Raw genomic sequence first — 24,789 nt, 5'->3', positions numbered from 1 at the left:
TTATTGTCGTCTCTATCTGCTGTCGCGATGAGCGTTACGTTTATCTGGACAGTTTCATCGTTTCGACGAAACTTCGCCAATCCTCTGAGTATTCGAGAGAGAGAGCGTGCGCGCGCACGCTTATCGAGGGTAATCGCGATAACACCTAGCGATATAAACTTATACGCCGTGACTTATTTTTTTTTATAAAAGACTCGTTTTGACGAGAAGGAATATGTAACGTTTACGAAATTGCAATTGGATGTAAAAATTGTGCGCGCGCGCTCGCGGCAAGATTTCATTAAACTCGAAGATACAACCCACCCTTCTCTCTCTCTCTCGAGAGAGAGAGAGAGGAGAGCCCGCCGGCTGCAAAGAAATAACACCGAGGGGGATGTTCGGGATAATCGATAACGTACTTTTGGATCGCGGGAGAGCGGAAGAGTTTCCCCGAAGTCGTTTCGCATCGCGCGCGCGATAATATTAACGAATTGACTCTTTTGTAAATTTCAACTTTTCACACAAACGTAAGTACAAGTAAATTTACATATGTAATAAATTATGCGCATTAATTGTGTGTACTTAAACGTCAATCATTTTTTCAGGGCGGAAAAAGTATGCCGCGCGCAAACTTTTTGCAAAGTTTGCAACAAAACAAAACAAACGTGAAATTGCACGTAAGCGCGTATGGCAAAATGGAAACGATATCGTGTGCGCCTTAATCACACGGACAGCAAATAATCACCAGTCTTCGAAAAAACGCCGGCAACTCGAGAGCCTTGCATATGGCGTCGGACAGATGCTCCCTCCCTCCTCCTCCCGACGACAAACCGCCGGCTCCGTTCTCTCAAAACTCCGAGGTGTGCAAAACGAACGCGGCAGCCCGAACGAGAGCGGCAAGAGAACGCATTCGTCGAACGCACGCACATACAACGCGCGTATCGAATTTCGTCGAATGTATTTCTTCTTTTTTTCCTCTTCGCGCACGTCACACGACACCTTTGTAAAACATCGTCCGAATGTAATCCGCGCATAGAAACGAACGTTTGGTAAGCGGTGCGAACGTGTGTCGACGCGGTAATTAGGGTGGCGGGAATTCGTGAATGCCAAGTGTGCAAGGTGGACCGCAAACACTATTATTACAGCGATTATTAGGATTCTATAAAGCCGATCTCACCCAACATTTGCGTACACGGTAACGTGAGATCAAACACAGTGTGTAAAATCGATCTTACAATTGCAACCGGTTTGTTTGCGACGTTATTTTCTTTCTCCGTAATAAAATTGTCGTTTTTCGATGTGAAACATTAATAGTACAATTTATTTATTTGCTAAATTTAATCAGAGAAAAAATTTTCTCAAAAACATTTATGAAACAGATAAAATTTATTTTTCCGCGTCAAACACATTAATAATAAATTCACTATTTCTTTATTGTTATTTTTTTTTAAATTTAATCAGAGAATGTATTAAATTTACATTCGAGTGATATTTGAAAACAGAGACACGCCGAAAAAACTGTTCTCTCACAAGGTTCACGAAAAACGTGACAGATTCCTCGAAGACGGAGCCCCAGCCCTCGAAGTCGGGAGGAGTTCGCTCGATTCGCGTCTCCACGTACGGATGCGCATTACACGCGCGAACGACTCCGTGGCGAATGCAAATGTCGCGGAGTCGTCCCCGCGCCAGAGATCAACGATCCGCAATCACCGATGTCACGGGACGAACTTATTGGCCGCGACTCGTCTAATAGATCGATATCACCTGTTATTACATTCAGCTCGGTACGCGGCGTCCTACAAATAACACGCCGGCCGGTTTGCTAAGTGAGGCCGACCGGACCGACGCACGTGACCGGATCTCTCCCGCGTGTTTATGTCCCGCGAATACACGCTCCGTCCGAGCGGAGCGGTTACGATTTCCACGCGCTTCCGCGACCGTCATCCGGGGGGAGGGGTGGCGGGGCGATCTGTGAGATTGCACGCCGCGTTTGTTAAAAAGACACGATCGCGTTCTTCTTTCGCTCAAAAGCTTTGATGATAAGCCGAATAAATGTCCGAAAAGAAATAATAAAAGATCGAAGACAGGCGTGACCGTATCGCCAGACGCAAAATTCCCCACCTCTATCCCCATTCCGTCAACACATCGCATGACGCGCGTATTAACACTTGAAACGTATTACTGCACGCGACGCATCCGCTTACAAATTACGAGAGACAGAAATTGCGCGAGATATTTGCATAATTTTCTGCCTCGTCTTTTCATGCATATCGGCGTTTATTTCAGCTCATTCTTACCACGTGAATCCCCTCGGCATCTCTCCTGAGATCGCCGCTCCTCTGTCCCGCGGTTACGGCGGCGCTCAGGTGATTGTAGTGGTGCTGATGCAGCGTGTTGAGCGTTTGCGTGTAGGGATCGGAAACGAGGTAATCCAGGTGTTGCGGTTGGCCGAGACCGGGATGCTGGGGACTGGCGGGTGTGTGGTGATGCGAGGGAAACGGGGGCGGGAAGTAAGGGGGTTGAAAGTCGGAGGCCGTCGGCAAGGAGGCGCTCCCGTGGTGGGGCATGCCGCCCCCGTTCCCGTTTCCCCGGTGTCCGTGGTGATGGGCACCGGAGTAAGGCGACGAGTTCCCGCCGCCAAGCGAGGAAATGCCCCCATGACCAGTCAAGCGGTCCTGCGAACAAAAAAACGAGAGGGATGCGTCGTTATTTATTTATTCGAGTAGACAGATTAACCCTTCGATGGCTGGGTCACTCGAGACACGATGGACATTTGTTATAAATTTATAACTAAATGTATTTGAATAACAATAAAATATATTTTAATACTCGGTACTCGTTATATTTGCGTAACGCAAAGCGACTTTTCGATTATTCAGTGAAACACAAGTCAGAAGCGATCCAGCCACAGTCCTTCGAAAGGGTTCTCCTCCGAGGGGTTAAGGCGATATTTACACACTTATTTGTACGAGAGTGTCTCATCTATCGCGGAAGATACTTCGGCGAGAGATGAAAAGCTCCTCTCCTCGTTCTTCGTCTTCTTCTTCTTCTTCTTCTTCTTCGCGAGTAAATTAAAGTAAAGGGTTGTTAAAGAGATTTCGCTACTAGAGAAAAGCTCGAGAGGTTAATCAATTAACTCTCCGCTTGTAAGACACAAGAAACGTTAAATCTCTTTCCACTTACTTACGAGCCTTCTTCGTGTATACAGTCGCCGCGATTAGACGAGGATTTCGCTCCTCCGTGCGGCGGTAATTACAGACTCTGTGCGAGTAAACGTCGTGCATATCTGACGATCCGTCTGAGATAAGAGAGAAATACGTCACACGAATACGACGCGCCGTTGCGCATCTCCCGAAGGTTAAGCGACGTGCATCAGTCGCTCGCGAAGAGCGGACCGAAATTACACGGTGGAACGTAACGGACACGCGCGGTAAAACGCGGAAATTTCCCTCCTCTCCTCTCCAGTTAAATTTACGTGCGCTACGTACGGCACTTCCGTGGACGATATCTGGGTTAAGAAACTTCTATGGTGTAACTCTATCCTTTTGCTGATCGCAGAATATATTTAACGCGGCATATTTGTAATGTCGTGATATTTGCACAATATTTTATTTTATTTGCTCCTCACAACAACAATCAAACAGACATTCATCTCGAGTTTTATGCGCGAGAGATCCATGAATCTCGATTTGCCGGAGTCGAGAGCTATCGACACCTCTGACGCGCGCCCGCGCGATAAATACCGCTTATAATCTGGTCCGCGTAATCTTCGCGATGCGGGTTCTCGATTGCACGGTATTACTCACGTAGATCGTATCATACGACATGTATCTGGACGTATCGGTGGAAAGCGGCTTTTGCGGCGCGGCGCATCTCGCCGTGGCGTCCAAGCCATTAGGTCTCTCGTTCGCTCGCTCGCTCGCGATACGATCTCGAATGTCTCTATAAGCTCGCGAGAGGACCCAACCGCTAGGTTTTCCGAGACGTTTTTGCGCGCGTTTTTTATTTCTCGAAGACGCGTGCGGCGTCGAATTCCTGCGAATTTGTCGCCAGCAAGGAGACGCGCGCGAGCGCCTCCTCCTCTGCGCGGATTCCTCGGGAATCGATCGAGGATGATCGGCACTCGCCCGTCTCTTCCGCGATTGACCTTTAAATACTATCGCGCCAGATGAATGCTCGCCTAAGGGGGGGTCGTGGATGTTGGCGCGGGATGTTTGCGAAAACCGCGTGTTTCTCGCGAATTTTATCGCACGCGAAAGCCGAGGAACGCGATTGCGGCCGATATACGAACGGTTGTAAAACAATTAAAGTTCTGAATTTTATTTTTAATAAATTTATTGACCAGTTTCTTGACATAAAAAAACAAAGCTGAGGGACGCGATTGTTCAAAACAATCGATATGCAATTAGATATAAATTAGTTTCGAATTTCTGTCACCTTTTCAAGTATTTCTAAAAAAAAACGAAGCAATTACTTAATCGAAAGTCAATGTTGTCGATTATCTCCTGTCATCACGGCCAACTCAGAAGTAAATGGAAGCTTAATGACCAGGAAGCGATAACATTGTGGAAAAATGTCGAAGGCTAATTCGTACGTCAAGCGAATTTCACGCCGATTTTCACGGCAAATATTTTCCGCCGATTTTTCTTTTCTCGGAGGAAAAGATCCGATTTTCTCTAAAACTGCGCGCCTCTCACTGATGCACAAGCAAGTGAGAATAAAGCACTCGTGTTTCGCTCTTGTCACCTGTCAAATTCGAGAAAGGTTTACTTTAAATATAACGCGCTCGCGTGTTTGTCTTGCACTCGTTCCTCGCGTTTAATCGAGTCACACAATTCGCCGCGTTGCCGAAACACGACGATGACTTTCTTGACGCCCACAAGCACTTCTGCCGCGATCGTTGCCAAATAAACTCGATATCAAACGTGCAACGCTCTTGTGTTGTCGGTGGAGAAATCGATCGACGTACGTGAGAGCATGACACGGAAATTCTACGCGCGACGATTGATGTATCGGTAACGAGATTTGTTTTTTGTTTTTTTTCTTCAAGCCGGAACAATCCGCAAAAGCGGCAGCCTCTCCCTCCTTCCACGGAGGAGGACGACCGAACTTTCCTGCTGAGATCACCGATGATAAGATTGAGGAGAAAGCGCGCGTTGAAACACACGCGCGCATACAAACGAGAGAGACGCGAGAGTGTACAATTAAAAATCGATATAGGCCTTACAGTTTTTAGACGACGCACGACGAGAAAAAACCGTCGTTCGACGATTAAAATAATTAGGAAGACTCTGATTTACGGAGTGCGAGAAAAAACGTACGCGTTTCTTTAAATGTCCTCCTGTCACACATTCTTCGAGCAACGTTCGGATTTTTATAGCGTCGTATTATCAAATGTAGCGGTACCAAAAAGAAAAAAAAACAGCAATAAAATACACGTGTTTTCTAGAAATTTTTTTTTCTTTTCACGCGTATACAATCGAGAGACGAACGATCGAGGGATTGGATTTCGTCTATAAAATTTCCGATTGATACTCCCGGTTTCACCGGGTGGATTAGAGATATAAAATTTACATTTAACAGCGAAACGGTGTTCGTCGTCGCGGCGTCGTCGTTTCACGTCGAACGGAACGTTACGTCGTTAAAACAAAAAAAAAGTTACACTTCGACGCGACGATAAGCAGTTAGATCTAAGCGAGATTTTCCGTGTTTGAGAGGCTTCGCTGTGTTGACACAGCGAATTTGAAAGAAAGACGATATTAGCATACGCGTCTTCGCGTGTCGATTGCGCTCGAATCTCGGTGAGACTGCACACGTGCGGTGACACACGTAGGTAGGTAGATAGGTAGGTGCGAATTACATTCGCGTAAGGAAAGAAAAAGAAAAAAAAACAAAGTACGCAAACACCGCGTTGCAGTGTAACGCACCTCGCGTGGTTCTTGGAAAAATGCGCGCACACGAGGCGGATTTTTACTCCGCGCGCGAATTAATTGTGTCACGAAGATATATTCGTGAGAATTTTATGTAAATGATTTCATCTCCGCGGGAGCGAACGGTTAGAGGGAGGAGAAGAAATTAACGGCGAAATGCCCCCGAGAAAGAGCACACAATAATCGCCGCTAACTTTGCATTAATATCAGCTGAAGTTTGACAGGGTATCCATTAACGTTGAACGCGCGTACAATTAAAAATGCGTAACTGCCGCGCGCGTCATTGCTACGCTAAGCGAGGAGGTAATTGCCGCATACATTTAAACGCACTTTGACCGATATTTCGAGCGAGTATACACGCGGCGTTCGCCAACTCGCGTCGAAACGTTTTTTCGCACCGCCGATTGACTCGCGGAAATCGGCGAGATCTGAAGATTCTCTTCTCGACCGAGGACGTGTGAAAAGTCTCTTTGGAAAAATACAAAACTTCTTTTTTATGAACAAGAGGAAAAAGGAATTTTTGCGGTCAAAGGGCGAAAACTTTGGTTGAATCTCACCGCGAAGTAAAAATTCCACGTTCGATTTTTCTGTCGCACGACTTTTAACGCGATTTTTTTTTTTTTTATCGTTGACTAGAAACAAAAAAAACACAACAGAGATAACACGACTGTATCCGAGTGTAAAATCGCACCTCTATCTCCATGACTGCGCCCATGTCAACGTGGGGCGCGTAACAGAGCGTCAACTTGTCCGCCGTGGGCGCTTCTGTACGCGGGGGAAACATCCCCAAGACCTCCAGCTTGCTGGCGCTTCCGGAAAAACTTCGCTAAAGACGAAGCGGCGGCGGCGGCAGCACGTGAGCGGCACTCGCTCCCGGAAAACTCGCGTCACTGTGAAAAAACCACTTTGGCGGCCACTCGGATCCTACGACGGTACGACGTAAACGAAAACCGAGATCGGTCCGGGATCGAGATCGTCGAGCATTCCGTGATGCACCTGCTTCCACGCCGGCCGTCGCGCAAATACGAATACACTGTGCACCACTGAGTCGAGGCGGATACATCGAGTCACACGCGTGAGAAAAAGACGCGAACGGTTAAGAAGAAAAAAAAAACTACGTACGCTTCGTACACGCGAAACGTGACGGAGCACTGAAACCGATCCCGCATATCTTTTCTGTGAACAGACGATTTTCGATCGCGCGCGATCAGTCGAAGATAAATCGAGTGCGAGAAATCGAGAATCTTCGGACACTTCATTCAGACACTTTCCGTTGTTTTTGCACAAGTTCGCAACGACGTTGTTTTGATTCTTTCGTCGGACATCGTTCGTTCAATCCTCTCTCACGCCGATCGTTTCTCACGAACGGGGGAAAACTTTTCGATTTTTGTTTCTCATCGAAACGCGGTACTCTTCATCGCGATTGAGATCAGATTCGCGATTTCTTCACACACCCCGGGGTGTGACGACAAGTTCTCTCCTCGTCGGTAAAATTCCGCCGGGCGAATGGCGGGAAGCCGGTCGAAGACGATCTTTTCGTGGCTCCCCGGGAGCGGAACAGCTGATCGAACGTCGTGTACGCGCGACCGACCGACTGAACGACGAAGACGTTTGCGAGGCGTACGAAAGTACACCTAAGAGAACCGCGCGGCGGCGGTGTGTGACGACGGGAGGTGGTGCCGCGCGCGACGTGCGCGCGTGTGTGTGTGTCTGTGCTCTTGTCGAGAGCTACTATACTACTACTACTACACCACTACCACCCAACGCGCACGCACACCATGTTAGTTATCCATGCCCTACCATCCCCGGCCCGGGGTATTCCCCGACGAAGGCGCGACAGAGAGAGAGAGGAACGGAATAAGGTGGGAAACGCAGGCAGAAAAGAGAAGGTGCGACGCGCGCGACGGAGCGGAGGGGAGAGGCGAGGGAACAAAACTCCTATCTCGTTTGTGTGTGTGTGTGTGTGTGTGTGTGTGTGCGCGCGGCGTAGGTACCGACGACCGAAATTTCGCCCCGGGGTACGCGCCACCACGTGGCCACTATAGACCGTGGCACCGGGCTATAACCTCCCACCACCACGTACGGACCACGATGGGACGTCCCACGATCGAGCGAATAGGAGTGATAGTCGTCCGCGCGGCGGTGCGCGCGCGACGCTCGCCCGAGAGTCGACGGCGTCGACTTCCGCCGGCGGAAGAGCGCGCGCCGCCGCGTTTTTGCTAGCGTTATGCAGAGGGATGATGAGTAGGAGATCGCGGCTCCGGGTATTTCTTCCGCGTAGAGTGTCCCGGAGGACACGGCGTGGTTTTAATGAAAATTTGCTACGCGGCGGAAGTTTAATTGACTCAATCGGTGATTCGAGTCAACGTTTGACTGGTTGGAAAATTCGAAAACAAAATTTATCAACAATATTTTAATCAGCCTGTTTCTTTCCTGAGGTAGAGATTTATAATTGAGAATATTGATTGATTGTGCGCGTGCGCTGTATATAAAAAAAAGAAGCAGATAATTCGAGATTGCGGTGATGATAAAACGTTTTTCCGAAACAATGCGAAAGAGAGGGAAACAGTCGGAACTGTCTCTGCAAAGATCTCTCTCACCGCGCGCAACGACATTAGCATAATCCCGACTGTTTACTCTTAATTTCCGCATTCAAAATACGTCAGCCGCATTATTTCGCGCGATGACTCATTAAGACATCATTTCCCCGGTCTGGCGGCAATCGTCGGGTGTGCGCGTGTGTGTTGCGACCAAGTGGACGAGGAATTACCATAATACATGACGCGCGCACTTTGTTATTCTATTTTTTTTTCTTCACCGTCTCTTGAGATTCACAGAAAACAGAAAAGACTCAATAAGATCGCTGGGTGCAACAAAAAAAAAAAAAAAGAAAGATCGTAACGATTGCGCAAACATCGCGTTAAAAATGTTATGTTCAAGTGTCAGGTTCTCATTTATTCATGTCGACACAATTTGTAGTTATTAAATCTTATGCTAACAATGTTTACGACGTGTCGATCGCCATAAATAATAACACGCAAACCTTATCTGCGTGATTGCGCCGCAGCCTCGTTACCGTTTGAACGTCACACTTGTTACTGAGAAGCAATTCGAACGTAATCGCGTAATCAATACTATTATCGTGCTCGATAATAAGTTTCGAGATTGATATCTCGCGCGAAGTGAATTATATAAACATACAGTTTGCGACAAAAAAAAAACCGAGCAAACAATCGAGCAAAAATGTCCCGTCGACGACGCTCGTTCAAGCGGGCAAAAAATAAATGACAAGAGACAAAAGAGAGAGAGACTCTCACACCGCGCATAAGTCACTATTAATTTGCAATATGAAAGAACGCGGTCGTCAAAGTGCGGATATACGACGTTACTCGCGGGTCGTCGACACACGTGTAATTCACGTCGGTGTAAATTCCGCAACGCAATTACGGAGTGCCCATTCACGAACGTTACTCGCCTTAAACTCGTCTGCCGATGCCGAGTCTTCTTCTGCATAAAATCCCGGATGCTTCTCTCTCTCTCTCTCTTTCTCGAGGAAGATACGCGCGATGGGGAACCCGCGTGCCGAAAATGCGTTCGTGTGAGCAGTGTCGTAATGTTCTCGGAGACGCGGATTATTTCAGGTGCGCGAAACGACATACGCGACGTCAGGATCTTATTTTTCTCTCTGTACGACTTTCGTGTGCGTCGAAACGAAATTTCCGATTGTTTCTGATGTTCGCGCTATTACACGGTGATATTTTCTACCTGCGTGTTACAAAAAAAGAAAAATGGTATCTCATGTTACGACGCATTCCGCCGCGCCGCACGTGAATCTCCCTTTCTCCATTTTTGTCAATAATTAAAAGATAGAAACTACTCGATGATGTTATTCTCTATCGGCAGTTAATCACCGAACGATCGTTGATGGATATGCGCGGTTTGACACGCGGCCAATCTCGATTAATCAAGCCATTCCGTTTCGGCGCGACCGGAGAAGTCATGAATATAAATCAGCATGCGAGAGATAAAGCCAACCGTAAGCCGGCGCGAAACTGTGTAATATCGATAAACTGTCAGCGTATAACCGCGCCGTTCGCGGATCGGCCGCAATATTGTCATCCGATATACGAAAACGTCTTCCTGCATATCACTCGGAACCAGTTTTTCGTCGCGACCGCCTCTCTCGCGTGAGAATCTTCTTTTTTTTTTCCTTAATTTTTACTTCGAACGGTGAACCTCTCGCGCAAGAAGTGTACGGCTCGATAAACAAATGTGAGATATTCTTTTTTTTTTTCGCGTATGTGTGCGTGCGCGACGGAAATCACTAATGATTCCGAAGAGATAAAATGAAATTTTTTAATTACCTGTACATTTCTCGAAGTTCTTAATTACGGGGCTTCCGTATTATATATTTATCTTCTTTTTTTTTTTTTTTTTATTACGAAATAATTGATCGTTAGGCACACAGTGTTTTACGCTCGAGTCGCATATCGGCGATTATTACAAATTTATAGGCCATCGTGCGGTGGTCGCACGCTGGGATTTTTCGTCCCAGTTTCCAGGAGAGTTTATCCCGTTCTATACCTACCAACCGAACTTTCGATAATCACTCGCGCTCGAGGCCTTTCTCGAGGAAGTTTCTACTATGGGTGTGTTCCAGCACATTTCTAATCGCACACCCTGCGCGAATGACACAAAACTATATTTTCACAGAGATTTATGTCACTGCAATTTGCATATATGCGGAGAGAAGAGAGAGATATACCTTCACCCGTGAACTTTCTTTCCTCATGTGGAGATTTTTAACGTCTGGGCAATAAAATTAAGAGAACGCGAGATCTCGGTAGATCCGCGCTTGCTACGCGGTACTATGATCTAAACATTTTTCATTCATCAAAATTTCGTTAAAATTCCTCGTTAGAAATTCCAACAAAATACCGCACGTCTCAAAAAAACTGTCCTGAATTTTTCTACAAAATTGAAAATTTCGCAAGGCAAACAATTTTTTTTAACTCTCTTATCTAATTACGTTTTAAAATATTATTATTATGTACATACGTGGTTGCGCAGCGAAGATCTCAGAGAGAAGAGGATCGAGATCGTAATTTCGACAACGATCGGCAACTGCGAGAATACGCACTCGCGCGTGCAAGTATGAAAGACATGCGCGCGCGCGCGCGCGAGAGAGAGAGAGAGAGAGAGAGAGAGAGAGAGAGAGAGAGAGAGAGAGAGAGAGAGAGAGAGAGAACAGGGAGAGAAGAAAGAGAGAGAGAACACTGGATGAACATGGTAGGAGAGGGAAGTCGCTAAACGGCATTCCAAGCGGACCATCCGCCACCCAACGGTAACCAACGCATGACGCCCTTATCTTACCGCACGTTATACTGCGCTTTTCCTTCGCGAGATGCCTTTACCTCACTTAACGGATCGTGTCGTCTACGAGAATGGGTGTTTCCGAGGCTGACACACGCACACATACGTAGTCGAGAATTGTCTCCTTTATGACGGATATAAATGTAACACCTACATGTAGATTTTACGTCCCTATGTTAAAAGTGCGAAACTTCCGTTTTACGAGTTCTCATGCTAAGACCGCGTTTTGAAATCCACATTAGTCTCGAGATATGTGAGACACAAGCAATCATGCGCGATCATTTGTGAGAATCGAAATTTCGAAACTCTTATCAACTTTGCGCGTCGAACTTCGATCGCGACACAATGATATTCACCGTTAATTCGATGACGAAACGTTAATGGACGAGCCGTGAGCGTGTGTGCATCAGTTTTTTCGCAACACGGATACGCGCGCGTGCGCGTGTCTCGCACACACACGCATACACACACACACACACACACACACATTAAACTCTCTCGTCGCGTGTACACGGCAGGAGAAGGCAGAAGCAGCGGTCCGGTCCAGAGGGTTCAAGTTAACGGGACCGAAGTCGATTGTGATTACACCTGTGTGTGAGCGTTGACGCGCGGACTCGCGCGTTTCACACACGTGAATCATACGCGAGCGGATGAGAGTACGCGCGCGTCTCGTCGATTTTTCTAAGACGAAAATTATTTCGCACGGGATTCGTCGAAAAAAATGCGTTTTCCGTCGCGTGAGATAAATTCCAAGAGCGAGAAAACACGTCGCCCGACATTTTTATTTCGCTTTTTCATCAATTCTATCGCGTAAGTAGTAAATTTCAATGATGTGTACGTATCGTAATTGGTCTCGAATTCGTTGCAATTTAAATAGAGTCATTACGCGCGACCGATCGGGCTTGACAGGCCAGGGAGGAGAAAAGAAAAAGTTATCGATTCTGGTATCCTAAGACCCGAGCAATGGCAAAAGCGAGATCTGCCGTGTGTGTTAGACTCGCAATTAGAGAGACAGGGCGAGGGGACGCGCGGATTTCCCGGTTTTCTTCCAACAATTTTAATCGCGCGATACGGATATCGATTCACACAGACGAGTTTTTCACGATGAGCACCCGCGGGTTTTGTCGCCGCTCTCAATGTTCACCGAGGATTTCTCAACCGCTAATTAGATCGTGTTATGTTAATGTGACCGCGGAGCAAACTTATAGGATTGCGTAGTAAGCGGATAAAAGAGAGAGAAAGAGAGAAGAAAAACGAAGGAAGAAAGAGAAAGTAGTCGGTTTTTAAACGGCTGCGGCGGTTCTCTCTCGGCTGCGCGAGACTATCGAAACGTGATTATATTTCACATTACATACGCTCGACGATAATCGATCACCGCCGACGACAGGATGCTTCTAAACGTTATTAATTCTCGCGCAAATTAATCCCACGATCTCAGGCCTCTTCTACGGAAGCTCTTTCGTTTTTCCAAGTTTTTTTTTGTCATTTGTTAAACTAATCCTATTTAATTTTCATTCGCGCATTTCTCCGTTCCGACGTTTGCGCGTCCGTTTTTAACAGAATGCGAATCACACGCGTGTATGCGCGCGCGCGAGGAGATCGCGTTCGCCGATCGCGAGTAACAAATGTTACCTACTACCACACTCGATCTCCGCACGGAACGTTGCGGCGAGAGAGACCGAGGTATAAAGTCGCATAATCCAAGACCGGCATCAATTAGATCGTGTTATGCTAATATCCGTCCGGTACGTAGCCGGTGACCAATCATCTAGCGCGCGCGCGCGCGGCTGCGGGATTGGAGATCTCTCGTAGGCGGCCGACTACCATAATCCCGAGGTGGACGGTTGTTAGGAAACGAGGGACAACCGAGAGAGAGAGAGAGAGAGAGAGAAAGAGGTGTATGTACAAGTGGCAGGTGTACACTGTGCTGGGTGGATCTGTTATGCAGCCCCGGCGGAACATTGTTACCGGGGATTAGCAACTCGCTTTCGGACTGAATCCCTGTCGGATGCAGTTTCGGCGATCCCGGACTTTATCACCGCTCGCAGCATCTCGACACAGTTAACGCGCGCACAGAGCAAGCGCGTGTTAGAGTTAAATGTAAAATATTTGCCATGAAATCGCGCGAGATGCGACGTTTTTCGACTGTACTGAAAATTTATTTTCGCGAAAGTGTGCTGCACCGGGCGTGTGTGGTCTTGCGACGACGACGACGACCGCGCGTCTCTCGCGCGAAGACAATAACGACCGGCGCCGCTCACCAATCAAGTAATTTAGAAATGTTATTTAATTATTTAATTTGTTTTTGCGTTTCAAAACGACGATATTTCACGCTCGCGAGAAAGCAGATCCGCGCGCTTTTGCTATCGAGAAATTCCGCGCGGGCTTGCGCTGCTATTTGCGGGTCAATCGCGTCGTCGCGTCTAAAATTTATAATATTCGAGGTCGCGCGTATGAGTTTTTTTCCCCCGAGATGCCGGGCGTCGAGAAGAGAGGAGCTATCGTCGATCAGAAAACCGACGCGAGAAGGAACACACCGCCGCTCGCGCGCGTACTTCGAGATGCATATCGAAGGAAGAGCGGGACGGGCAAAAGTTCACGGCTCTGGCGCGCTTTTTCTCTCTTAAAAACGTGATAACGTTAGCGCGCGAATACCGTTGCAAAATATGCCATACAATGTATATACGCTCGTGATGTACACACGAGTGCGCCAAAGCGGTATGTAGACAACGCGTACGCGTTACGTGAACGTGCGTGAGATTAATCGCACCTGCCGATATAATTAATTCGCACGCGCGTTATTTCTGACGGAATTAACTTTCCGAACATTATCGCGCGGAGTTAATTAAGTCGCGACGTGTATCTGCCCGCTTGAGAAACTCTCGTTTGCCGCGCGATCGACAGCCGATGACGAACAGGTAACACGTCCGAAAACATTTACGCACAACAGTCTTTCCGTCTGTTTCGAGGAGAGAAAATCGAGGTGTCGAGACTTGAGAGGCGGCTACTACCGTGAATTAATCAGCGAAACCAGATCGAAAGTTTAATTACTCGAATCATAACGCAATTGAATTTCGAGCGTCCGATGAAATTCGAAGCGCGAACGGACAGCAACGTGTTTTTCAAGATCCTCGTCGCGGGCGCGCGGCCCGATCGCAAAAATCACACGTTGCGCGCATCGATTGGGACTACGATCGATCGATCTCTCGTTTTGACCGACGGAGACCGCACCGAGAGAGCCCGCCTACTCGCGCTCCGGTAACAGGTTCCACGCCTTGTCGCATAACGCGAACGATATTTAAACAACCACGCAGTGAGCGCGGACGTGCACGTGGACAGGCGCGCTCATGTTTAAATACATGCGACGAAATACATAGAGGCAGGTTTAATACCTACGTAACATGCCGACGGGTATAGGCCGACATGCGCAGGTGCTTTCCAAGTGCTCGCGGCGACGCATAAAGCGCGCCAACGAGACACCTTCGGAGGTGAAAGAGCACTTTTCGGAGCGCCTTCCGCATTACGGAATGAAGACAAACGCGCGTCTTCGCGGAACAGCACGGGCAACAAAAATTCGTCGCTACGCTCAAACAAATCGTCTTGTTTCGCAATTGGTTTTCGTTTTTTTTTTACACTCGAGATAAAATTCAGACGTAATTCTAGACGATAAAAAGAGCTACTCGTCGCTGCATGGACCACTGCGATACAAGGAATCATTCTTTTGCGCAGATTTTGATCTTTTTTTTTTTATTTACTAGCACAACACAGGCGCGCGCACGCTATTATTGTTTTTATTTTAACGTGTAGTGTCAGTAAACACAACCTGTCACACCGCGATGACAGCTAGTATATATTTTATATACGTCTGACAAACCATATAATACACATTAGAGAGATGTCAGAATTAACGCATGACAATCAAAATCAAAAAGTAGTGAGAGGAACGAGTGTGGAAAAACAACACGTGACTAAAATCACGTGTCTTTAGAAACGTGACTAAAGTAAGATCACGTGACAGGAAAGAGAAGAAAACCACGTGACTGAAGTCACGTGACTTTACTGTTCACGTTTTTTAAGACACGTGACTAAAGTACAGTTACGTGACTTTAGTCACGTGTTGCTTTTCCTCTCCTCACTGTCACGTGACTTTATTTTAGTTACGTTTTTAAAGACACGCGCAACGAAGTCGGCGCGAGACAGTACCTACCGTGCTTCTTGATTCGTACGACATGAATCGAGAAACACATCCGAGAAACGTCGAATCATCGACGTCGAGATAAAAGCGACAACAATCAAAATCGATAGAATCGATTGTATGATTATTTACACACGCTTTTTCTGGTAGGAAACAATTTATTATACACGACGTGTACGGGACGGGAACTACTTGAGTTCGCGCGGCGCGTAATACGCGCCGACGGGTACGCGCGCAGGTGCTCCTCAGGTGCACGCTCGCAGCGACGCGTAAAATATATCAGCGAGGCAATCCCGAAGGTGAAAGAACATTTTTTCAGGACAAGCCGCGCACAGACTTCCGTGTGTATCACTTGATACTTGCGCATTTATAAAAGATAACGCACCTTTATACCGAAATCCTTTCGCTTACCTTCGGAAATTCGTTTTCACCCGAGAGAGCGAATTTCATTTTTTCTCTTTGGCTCGCCCTAAAGTTCCACCCCCTTATCGTCCCGACAATCGGCTTCCCGCGTATTTCACAATGTTCCTTCCGCGTATCGCCGTCTTACATAATCTCGCGTCTGATCAAGTGTTGTAAAAAAAAAAATATCAGTTAGATTTGCGCAACTTGCGTGTTTGCACTGCGAGCGCGTCTTTGTATCGCGCGCTTTCTCTCCCTATCTATATAATCTCTATCTTTCCTCCGTTTCTCTCTCTTCCTTTTCTCTCTCTCCCGTGTCTTGAAAAATATTGTCTTAACCAAGCGGTAATTTCGTTAGGCTCTCACGAGAGAGAACCTTCGCGATTTATAATTCATATTACTCACACAAATCTCTTGTGACTCACGTTCAAAGACGCGCGCGCTCACACACACACATCTTATATTGTATATATAACATATATATACACACAATCTTCGCGCAGTCGAAGTAGGACGGCAAAAGGTTAACGGTTGTATCCGCGTGTACAGGTTGGGATTTTATCGATGTACTTCGAGAATTGAGGATCCTGAAACAATGCCCGCCGTTCAAGGCCAATTCGAAATACACACGAACTGTAACGAGACCGCGCGTACGACGTCTAAAACACGATTCGACAGGTGAGATATCGTCGGTCGTTTGCAATTGCACAATCGTTAGAAACTCGGAGCTACGGTCAATTGGAAAAGGAAGATAATTCGCGATCAAGTCCGATGTTTATTACAGGAACAACAAACAGTAACACAATTGGTCCGCAAGTAGTCCGATAACGAGCAAATTTTCTCTCAAATAAACTCGGCAAGAGATCGCGGATCTAGTTTCTCGCGAGTGCGAAATATTGTCGCTTTGAACGCTAAATAAATAAATAAATAAATAAATAAAAGAAATAACATTTCTAAATTTTTATTCAGTGTTTGTAAGCCAACGCGTCGTTATTGTTCACACGTGCGTCGGTTCGACTTCTTCCTTGTCAGGCGCTCGTCTTTTCTCTCGACGTCTCGCTCTACGCAGGTAATTTGGATCCCAGAAAACTTAGTAATTACCATGTAAATCGGCTCCGCTTTATTAAAGCTCGTAATGTATGCGTCTTATTTCGCGCTCGTTACCGCATACCGCGCGCGCGCATCACAGCGAACATGTCCGCCAAATTATTTTGTACATGTAACGTGCGGGTATAATTTGCAAGTTATCGGGTGCGGTTTGCCCCCTCGGCGTTACGCGGTGTGCGTGTGTGTGTGTGCGACGCGGTGAATAAATTTAAAGTCGTGTGTCGAAAAATTAGCGCTATATCACGCACCGGCGCGCTCGAAGATACAATCCGTGTAGTTTAAATAAAAACGCGCTTCTCTAACTTCTTTATCTCTCTCTTTCTCGCAACGTTATGACAAAAAGCCTACGCCGCCTCATTAAAAAAAACGCCGAGTGTCGGACCGTTCCGTTCGCTCTCGTTTCGCGTATCGCTGCGAAACGAGAGTCGTCGTCGTCGTCGGCTAACCGCATTTCGACGGAGTGCAAAGAGTGTAATAAAATGACCGCGACCGAGTAACGTCATCGCAAAAGAAAACAAAGAGAGAAAGAAAGAGAGAGAGTAAAAACTGTTTTTTTTTCTTTTTTTTTACGACGACCCGCGTTTTATTATCTTCCGCGCTCGAGCGCGGCCGAAGTTACGTTTTGAAGTTATTTGATGTTAACCGGCGCGCAACAGTGTGTTGTTTGCGGATCTCCGGAGTCTTTTGCACAGAGAACGGCGAAATATTCCCCTTGCGCGCGCGCACATACACACACAAGAGATTAAAATATTCCCTTTAAAGATCACACGAAGTTAAACAGGTAACCTTTTCCCCGCAATCTGTCAAGTTGCTCTTTTGAGAACATTCCGAGGAAATAAAAGTAAAAATCCGTAGCAATATATCAATACATTATCGATCTTTGCTTTTTTTTTTACACAACGTTGTGCGCGTGTTATATAATAATCTACGAGAATAGATACAAGAGTTTATTAAAAATTAATAGCGAGAGTTATGTGAGACGTGCGCGAACAATGCGCGACTCGACTCCGGCGCGATATTAAATTACTTTGTATCTCTTAGATTACTTACTTTGTATATCTTTTCCCCGATGAGAAAATTCACTTGATCTCGGTCGGCACCTTGCACACGTTTCTCCGCGCAACGAATACAGTCTCTCCGCAGCGGGAGGAGGAAGTAGGGAGAGGCTAACGCGAGCGACGGGTGCCGTACGTGTCGTTGATGTACCACCATTTTGCGTCGTTGCGGTAATACTTATCTCTCTCTCTGTAGGAAACGCTCCGGTTCCGCCGGAGCGGAACGGCGAGAGACGCGCGAAATTTATATCGTCGCGCTTCTTCTTCATTTATCTTCGCCGCTTCTAACTACACGTACATCTAATTTCCCTTACGTACGTATAGATCGCTCCCGACCGCGAGCGTAATGCGCGTAAGTGACACGCGAGTTGCATCGCGCCGCGTGTTTTAACGTACGCGTTGCGCGTTTTAACCGATGCTGCGGTTGCGGTTACGCGGGACGCGAGCGATACCAGATGCGAGACAACGGGACGCGGAATGCAACCGAGTTCCTTTGCGCGAACGAGGTTCTGGTTATTACATCAACGCCGGGATTCAGAGATCCTGCGCGCGGTTTGCGTGTGTGTGTGTGTGTGTTGCGGTCGGAGAATTTCGAAACCCGCAGAGCTGCGTAAACCTCTCGAACTCGTTTTAATTGATTTTGTGGATTCGATGGTTGAAGAAACGACCTACTCTGAATAAAAAAAAATTATTTATGAGAATTTTTATTTATAAAAATTTACCTGTCGAATTTGAACGCGCGGCACGACGTTTCGCGAGATGTTTGCGTCTACAGAATCGAGTCGCAAAGGCGAACCAAGTGAAAACAGCCGGCTCTAGCTACCGCGATCCTGCGAGCAGCCGCCGCGCGGCAAACGCGGAGATAAAACGGCGGGCGTAATAATATACGGCGCCGGAGTAAAACGCCTGTTACGCGGATAAATTTGCCCCGTCTACGTGGTCGTTTATTGGATTTGCCGGAGGTACAACGCGCGCCGGCGTAGCCGCCGCTTCGGCGTCGCGCGCCGCCGCCGCGAGTGTGTTTATGCGTTTACGCGCCGCGCGAGAGAATGGGATTTAATCCAGATCTTTATTGCCCCACGGGGGCGAAAAAAGACACCCTGCGGGATCGGACAAACACCGCGTCGTTTACAACAGAGAAGGCGCGTGTCTCCGAACCGCCAAACGAAACTTTTTCCAGGATGATCGAGAGAGTATCTCCTCGTCCAAGAGAATCTCGAAGTTGCTTTCTCGCGAGGAACAAAAAATCTTCTTAGCGGCGACCCAACACCGACGATTACGCATTTTTATTGTCGCTCGTGTATGTAACTCGACGCGTGTATGTTCGCCCTCATGGCGTTTCTCCCTTTGGCGAGATTTTCATCTGATCGACGCGTGAGAAATTGAGCGCAACGCTGCAATTTTCGATAATCGCTCGCAATAACCTCGTCGGCTGACACATCGCGTCATCTCTTTGTATACATATAAACGCGAAAATTGCGATAATTCTCGCGGAATTTTCAACGGTCATAGATTTCCGATACGTACATCGCGCGAGAGATAAATTTATTCGCGCAATTTTATTGTGTTGCGTTGCGCATCTTCCGCGAGATGTGCGTATCGTTAGATCGCACGGCGGAAGATTCTCCCGTCTTAATTTAATGACTTAATCCGCGTCAACTTCAACTCGTAAGCGTACGCCTCTTTCCAATGAACTCGGGGAGGGGATCAAATCGCAATTGTATAAGAAACTTATATATAGAAACAAAACGCGATTGCGCGCAATCGCGACGAAAGTAAATCTCTCACGTAACACACACGGAGAAACAAAAACTAGCGGTAAATTGTTTCAACGAATATAAATGCAAATATAAACGCGAATATAAATATTCTCGTGCGAAGATTTTGTAGCACTCGATTGAGTAATAGTATTTTGGTTAAATGATTTGCAAAAAAAAAAAAATTGATCGTGTATAGCGGGATGTTATGATACGGGACATTAATTTTGTCGGATTCGCCTTTCGAAAATCTCGCAGAGATTTCGAACGCACGACACGAAAGAATAAATCAAATAACGAGCGTTGTCGTGACCTTGTCTCCAGCGGCGACATGTGTAATGCGCGCGTAAAAATAAATTACGCACGGATAAAAGCGTTTGATGATTCTTGCGTTACACGTTTGTAATCGCGGATATAATTCATCGCGTTTCTCACCGCTTATTAAGACAGAAATTGCGACAAGCGTCTAAATACGAGCTTAACGTAATTTAATACACACGTATTATTACAAAAAGTTTTTAATGCAACATTATAAATTAATATTTACGCAAAGAAAACTCTTGCGCAGAAAGATAGAAAAGATTATTAGAAAATGTTCGAAACAGAGGCTTGAAAATATCAAACAAACAACACGGAACTTATTCGAGTGTTTCTTTTACGTAAGTATCTCTCGGACGCGAATGTTTATCTCGCTTGCGTCCTTTCCTATCGAATACAGTGCAATTCCTTAGAGCGGTGGTGTGTCTGCTGGTTTTGTTTTTGTCTCGACGGGTTGATGCTCGACGTTGAGAAGCGGACGACGTCAATAAGCGGAAACGCGTAATTTCACTGATCGATCACCCCTTTTCAGCGCGCGGTGTTACCGCGTATAACCCAACTACCTCATCCCTACCCCCCCCTCCCTACGATTGGATCGCGCACCGGAAATCGCGCGCATCGGCGGCACACATACGGATTATCACTCACGGCGAGAATTTCCAAGCGTTATCTTGGCGTAGTCGTGAACGATATATCACGGTGCGCGCGCGGTCGTCTCTGCGCGCACCACCACCTATCATTATCCGACGGTGATGCCGAGGGTGATTTATCTTCGGTCCTTAGACTACCGCATTTTCGAGTTCGAAATCTTTTCCGCAGGGTAGTCATTACCGCGGGCAGCGACACTCGTCACGCGAAGCGAAACGTCCGAGAACTCACGAAGAGATTAATCTCTATTTAATTTTCTTTTGAGAAATTTAAAACACAAAAACAACAACGTCCCTCTGTGCAGCACGTGTGGGCGCGGAGTGTCTCTCGCGAAATTGTATAAATGACCAAATTTGCGATTTTTTTTTTTTTTTTTTCGAGAACACTGGAGAGCATCGGTGCACAGTTTTCGGGGATTACAAACGTAAGAATATTGAAAACTTACGGATAAACACCTCGTTTAACTCGGTCTCGAGAAGCAGATGGCTTTGAGGTTGCCGGAAGTTGTGAAACAACCTCCTCTATATACGGACCCGTGGGTAATTATTGCAGGAAATTGGAACGCACGACGATATGAAACGTGACAAGCCGCTGAGGGGAATCTCGAGACGTTGTGTTTATCATATATATTTTGTGTATGTGTATGTGTGTGTGTGTTATTATATAAAAGAGAATGCCCGATTTTAATTTTATAAATTACGTTATAGAGACGGTGTTATATGGCAGTTTCTCTTCTCTTAATGGAACGGACTAACGGCACTTCTGGTCATTATAATCGGTAGCCGGTAATAACGTCAAGAGAATTAAAAAAAAAAAGTAGCGGATGTAGACATATTTAATACCTCGAAAGGTTTAACGCACATCGCGTGCGATTATACGCGACAAGATTTTTTTTTTATTTTTATTTTTTTTTATAATTCTGAGAGAAAAAGAGTAAACAATACATTGAAATTACGAGATATTAATCGCTCTCGGTAATATCAAGCAGAGAGAATTGACAGAGAGAAAGAGAGAGAGAGAGAAAAAGAGACCGATCTTTTATTCATAAATTAATATGTTGATAATTACTCCAATCGTCAGTTAAACGGTATTTAATATTCATTTATCATCGCGCATTTAATCGATAGCGTCATTACACCCAAGTATTTTCCATCAGCAGTGCAGATCGTAAAGCAAAACCAGTATGAAAAAAAAAAACAAAAAACGCGCAAATATGCGATAATTGTCTTAATGTAAACGCCATTAACCCAACGCGAAACTCGAGCGAAAAAATTGAATCGTTTGCAACTGTAATCGCAGAAGAAGCTCCGTTTTTTTTTAATCGGTCGAGTCGCGCGGCGAGGTGTGTAATTATTGAAACTTCATTGCGTAACTCGCGTAAATAGGAGTTTCTCGTTTTTTTTTTTTTTTTTTTTTTTTTTTTTTTTTTTTTTTTTTTTTTTTTATTTCTCGCGCATCAATTAAAAAATTATATACGGGATCGCACGCGAAGTTGTAAAGTTCAATTTCCCGGACTTCGTTCGTGCGAAGTTCTTGCAGGATTATTATTTCGCATACACGCACACACCCACACCCCCCTCCCACACACACGCGCGCGCACACGCACACAACACACACATTTTCACGCGAGTCTGTAATTCTTATCGCGAATAATATACACACGTATACGTGAAAGGCTTCGCTTCAAAGCTTCACCTTTAATCGCAAGACGAAGTCGATTGCTCGTGCGCCATTAAAACTGTCATACGAAGGATCTTTCGGCGATCAATCGCAGTGTTTACCGTCGCCTCTCAAGGGGACGACGACGTCAAGCGAACGCGAAGAGTTCGAGCTGATTTTTTAGCCGCGACTTAAAATTTGTCGGTTACTTTCACTCACCGCCGCGCGCGTGTCAGTCGAAATCGAAGTGATTTGCATGTTATCGGAATAAGACACGCGACTGAACGAAGATCGACGTGTTGTTCTCGACCGATAAGTGTATTCGCCGATTTATTCGGCGTGACAGCTTTCTCGTTACACGTCTCTCGCAACGTATGTATCGACGACCTTTGTCGTGTTGGTCCCTTTCTCGAACGAAATTAAACGCAATTGCGCAACACACACACACACACAAACCGCACATGAGTCGTTCCAACGACGATGCGTCGATACACTTCGGAACTGGATTTTAATCGCGCGAATCTGCATCGCCGCGCGTTATTAATCTTACTGTCAAATCACATTATTAGTCGTGATTTATCGTTGCGTTTACATTCCCGCGCACGTTGACATTACGATCGCGGTACATCCGATAACGAACGACGCCGCGCTATGGAAGCTGTTATCGGAAAGTAAGTTGCTTATTTAAAGAACCGCGTGTTTCTCGCCGCAAAAAATTTATCGTTAATAATTTGTCAATAATCTAGACGCGTATATATACGCCGTGTATTTGCATATACGCATGCTGTCTCTCCTCGCGCGCGGCGGCAATAAATACGAACACGCGGAATATTAATATCTCCATCGCGCGCGGCAACTTCTACCTTTTCCGTCTCTTTCTCTCTTTCTGTGATCTATACGCAACATTCGAACTTTTTGCTCGATCGGATCGCGTGTAATTTTCGCCCGTAATCACCTCCCGGTAACGGTTGATGAAGTGCAAGTCCGAAGACATTGTATTCCTCTAATTAACGATCTCCTCACGGGCAAAACGAAATAATAACGCGATGCCGCGAAAGGTTAAGAGCGATTACTGGAAATCTGCTCTCAGACGCCGCTGCGAATTCCTCTTCACCCTGGAAAGAAACTGTTTTTCCCGAACGAAACTACGTCATCGGTCACGAAATGTTCGTCGGGTCGAAACCGACCGATCGACGGGTGTGTGTTGCGCCAATCTTCCCTCTCATCTCGCGCACGAAGAAGCTCTCCTGTGTGTAACCGACTTCGCACGGTATCGTTAAGTTACATGTGTACCGCCGCGATTCCAAGGATGTATACAATTAACGACACGAGCTCTCGAAGGATAATGTCTCTTTTTTTTTCCTTCTTTTTTTCACTTCGCGCGCGCCGATTGGAAACGCGGTTAATGGAATCTCTTTTCTAGATGCGGCTGCTCCGCAACGGATATAGCGCGCGCGCCCCCGATCATCGGCATAGCTTACCACGTGCTACATACAGTCGTCGCTCGTATATATATATATATATATATATATATATACACGGAGAGATATGCCGAGGCACATCGTCACATCTCAGGATTGCGCTCGGATTTTTCCTGAAACCCGTTTTAGCGCGCGCGCTCATCCTACGACGACGACGACGACGATGACGACGATGCGCGCCAGCCTACGCTTATCGCGCGAGCTTGACCGGCTCGCTCGTCCTCGTTTCCTCGGTTCATTCTTTCATCGGTTGGTAAACGATCGTAAAAGCCCCGTCAGCGCGCGGCCATAACGATCGCGCGGCGCGTAACGATTCGCGGATGCGCACGGCAATTAGAAAAACCGCGCACAGAGATCTTATCCGTCGATCGTTTCGAAGCGACGGTGATGGCCTTAAGTGGCCATTCTTAATTTGATACACGTGTTTTTCTTTGTATTTCTTTTCTGTCGGTCGCATTATGTGGAACATTGAACACAAAGTGCGCACACGTAAGATAATAAAGTTATATGGGGCTCGGGGAATAGAACGAAAGAGCGAGAGAGAGAGAGAGAGAGAGAAAGAGAGAAAGACAAACAGTAGAATATGTGCATCGCGTGTTGAACTGTGTCAAGACTCGACAATGAGAATAAATGCGAGTAATAATCGCGCGCGAAAGGCGACCGCAGAGATCGAGACCTCCTAAAGCGCAAAAGAGCACGCACTAACGGTCGCGTTTTATTGTGCTCGTTGCGCACGGATCCGAGCGTCTGATTTGTTGCCAAGTGTCAGAATAGGATACGCGGACTCTCTGAAAAACAGGTATAACCGTGCGTAGGCGAGCTGTCAGTCGACGCAGCTGCTCTCTCTCTCTCTCTCTCTCTCTCTCTCTCTCTCTCTCTCTCTCT

General features: G+C 46.5%; 1 protein-coding gene across 1 annotated transcript in view; it reads right to left on the bottom strand.

Moving 5' to 3' along the window:
* Positions 1–24,789, bottom strand: part of LOC109859174 (transcription factor AP-2-epsilon) — a 63,837-nt gene that overhangs the window by 35,084 nt on the left and 3,964 nt on the right. Inside the window, exon 2 of the mRNA XM_020437175.1 lies at positions 2,277–2,654. Coding sequence (XP_020292764.1) covers positions 2,277–2,654 — 378 coding nt within the window. The remainder of the gene's footprint in view (positions 1–2,276; positions 2,655–24,789) is intronic.

This window comes from Pseudomyrmex gracilis, unplaced genomic scaffold, assembly GCF_002006095.1.
Source record: "Pseudomyrmex gracilis isolate BER0280 unplaced genomic scaffold, ASM200609v1 scaffold_245, whole genome shotgun sequence".
Classification (NCBI taxonomy): domain Eukaryota; kingdom Metazoa; phylum Arthropoda; class Insecta; order Hymenoptera; family Formicidae; genus Pseudomyrmex; species Pseudomyrmex gracilis.
This window is presented reverse-complemented; position numbering and strand designations above follow the sequence as displayed.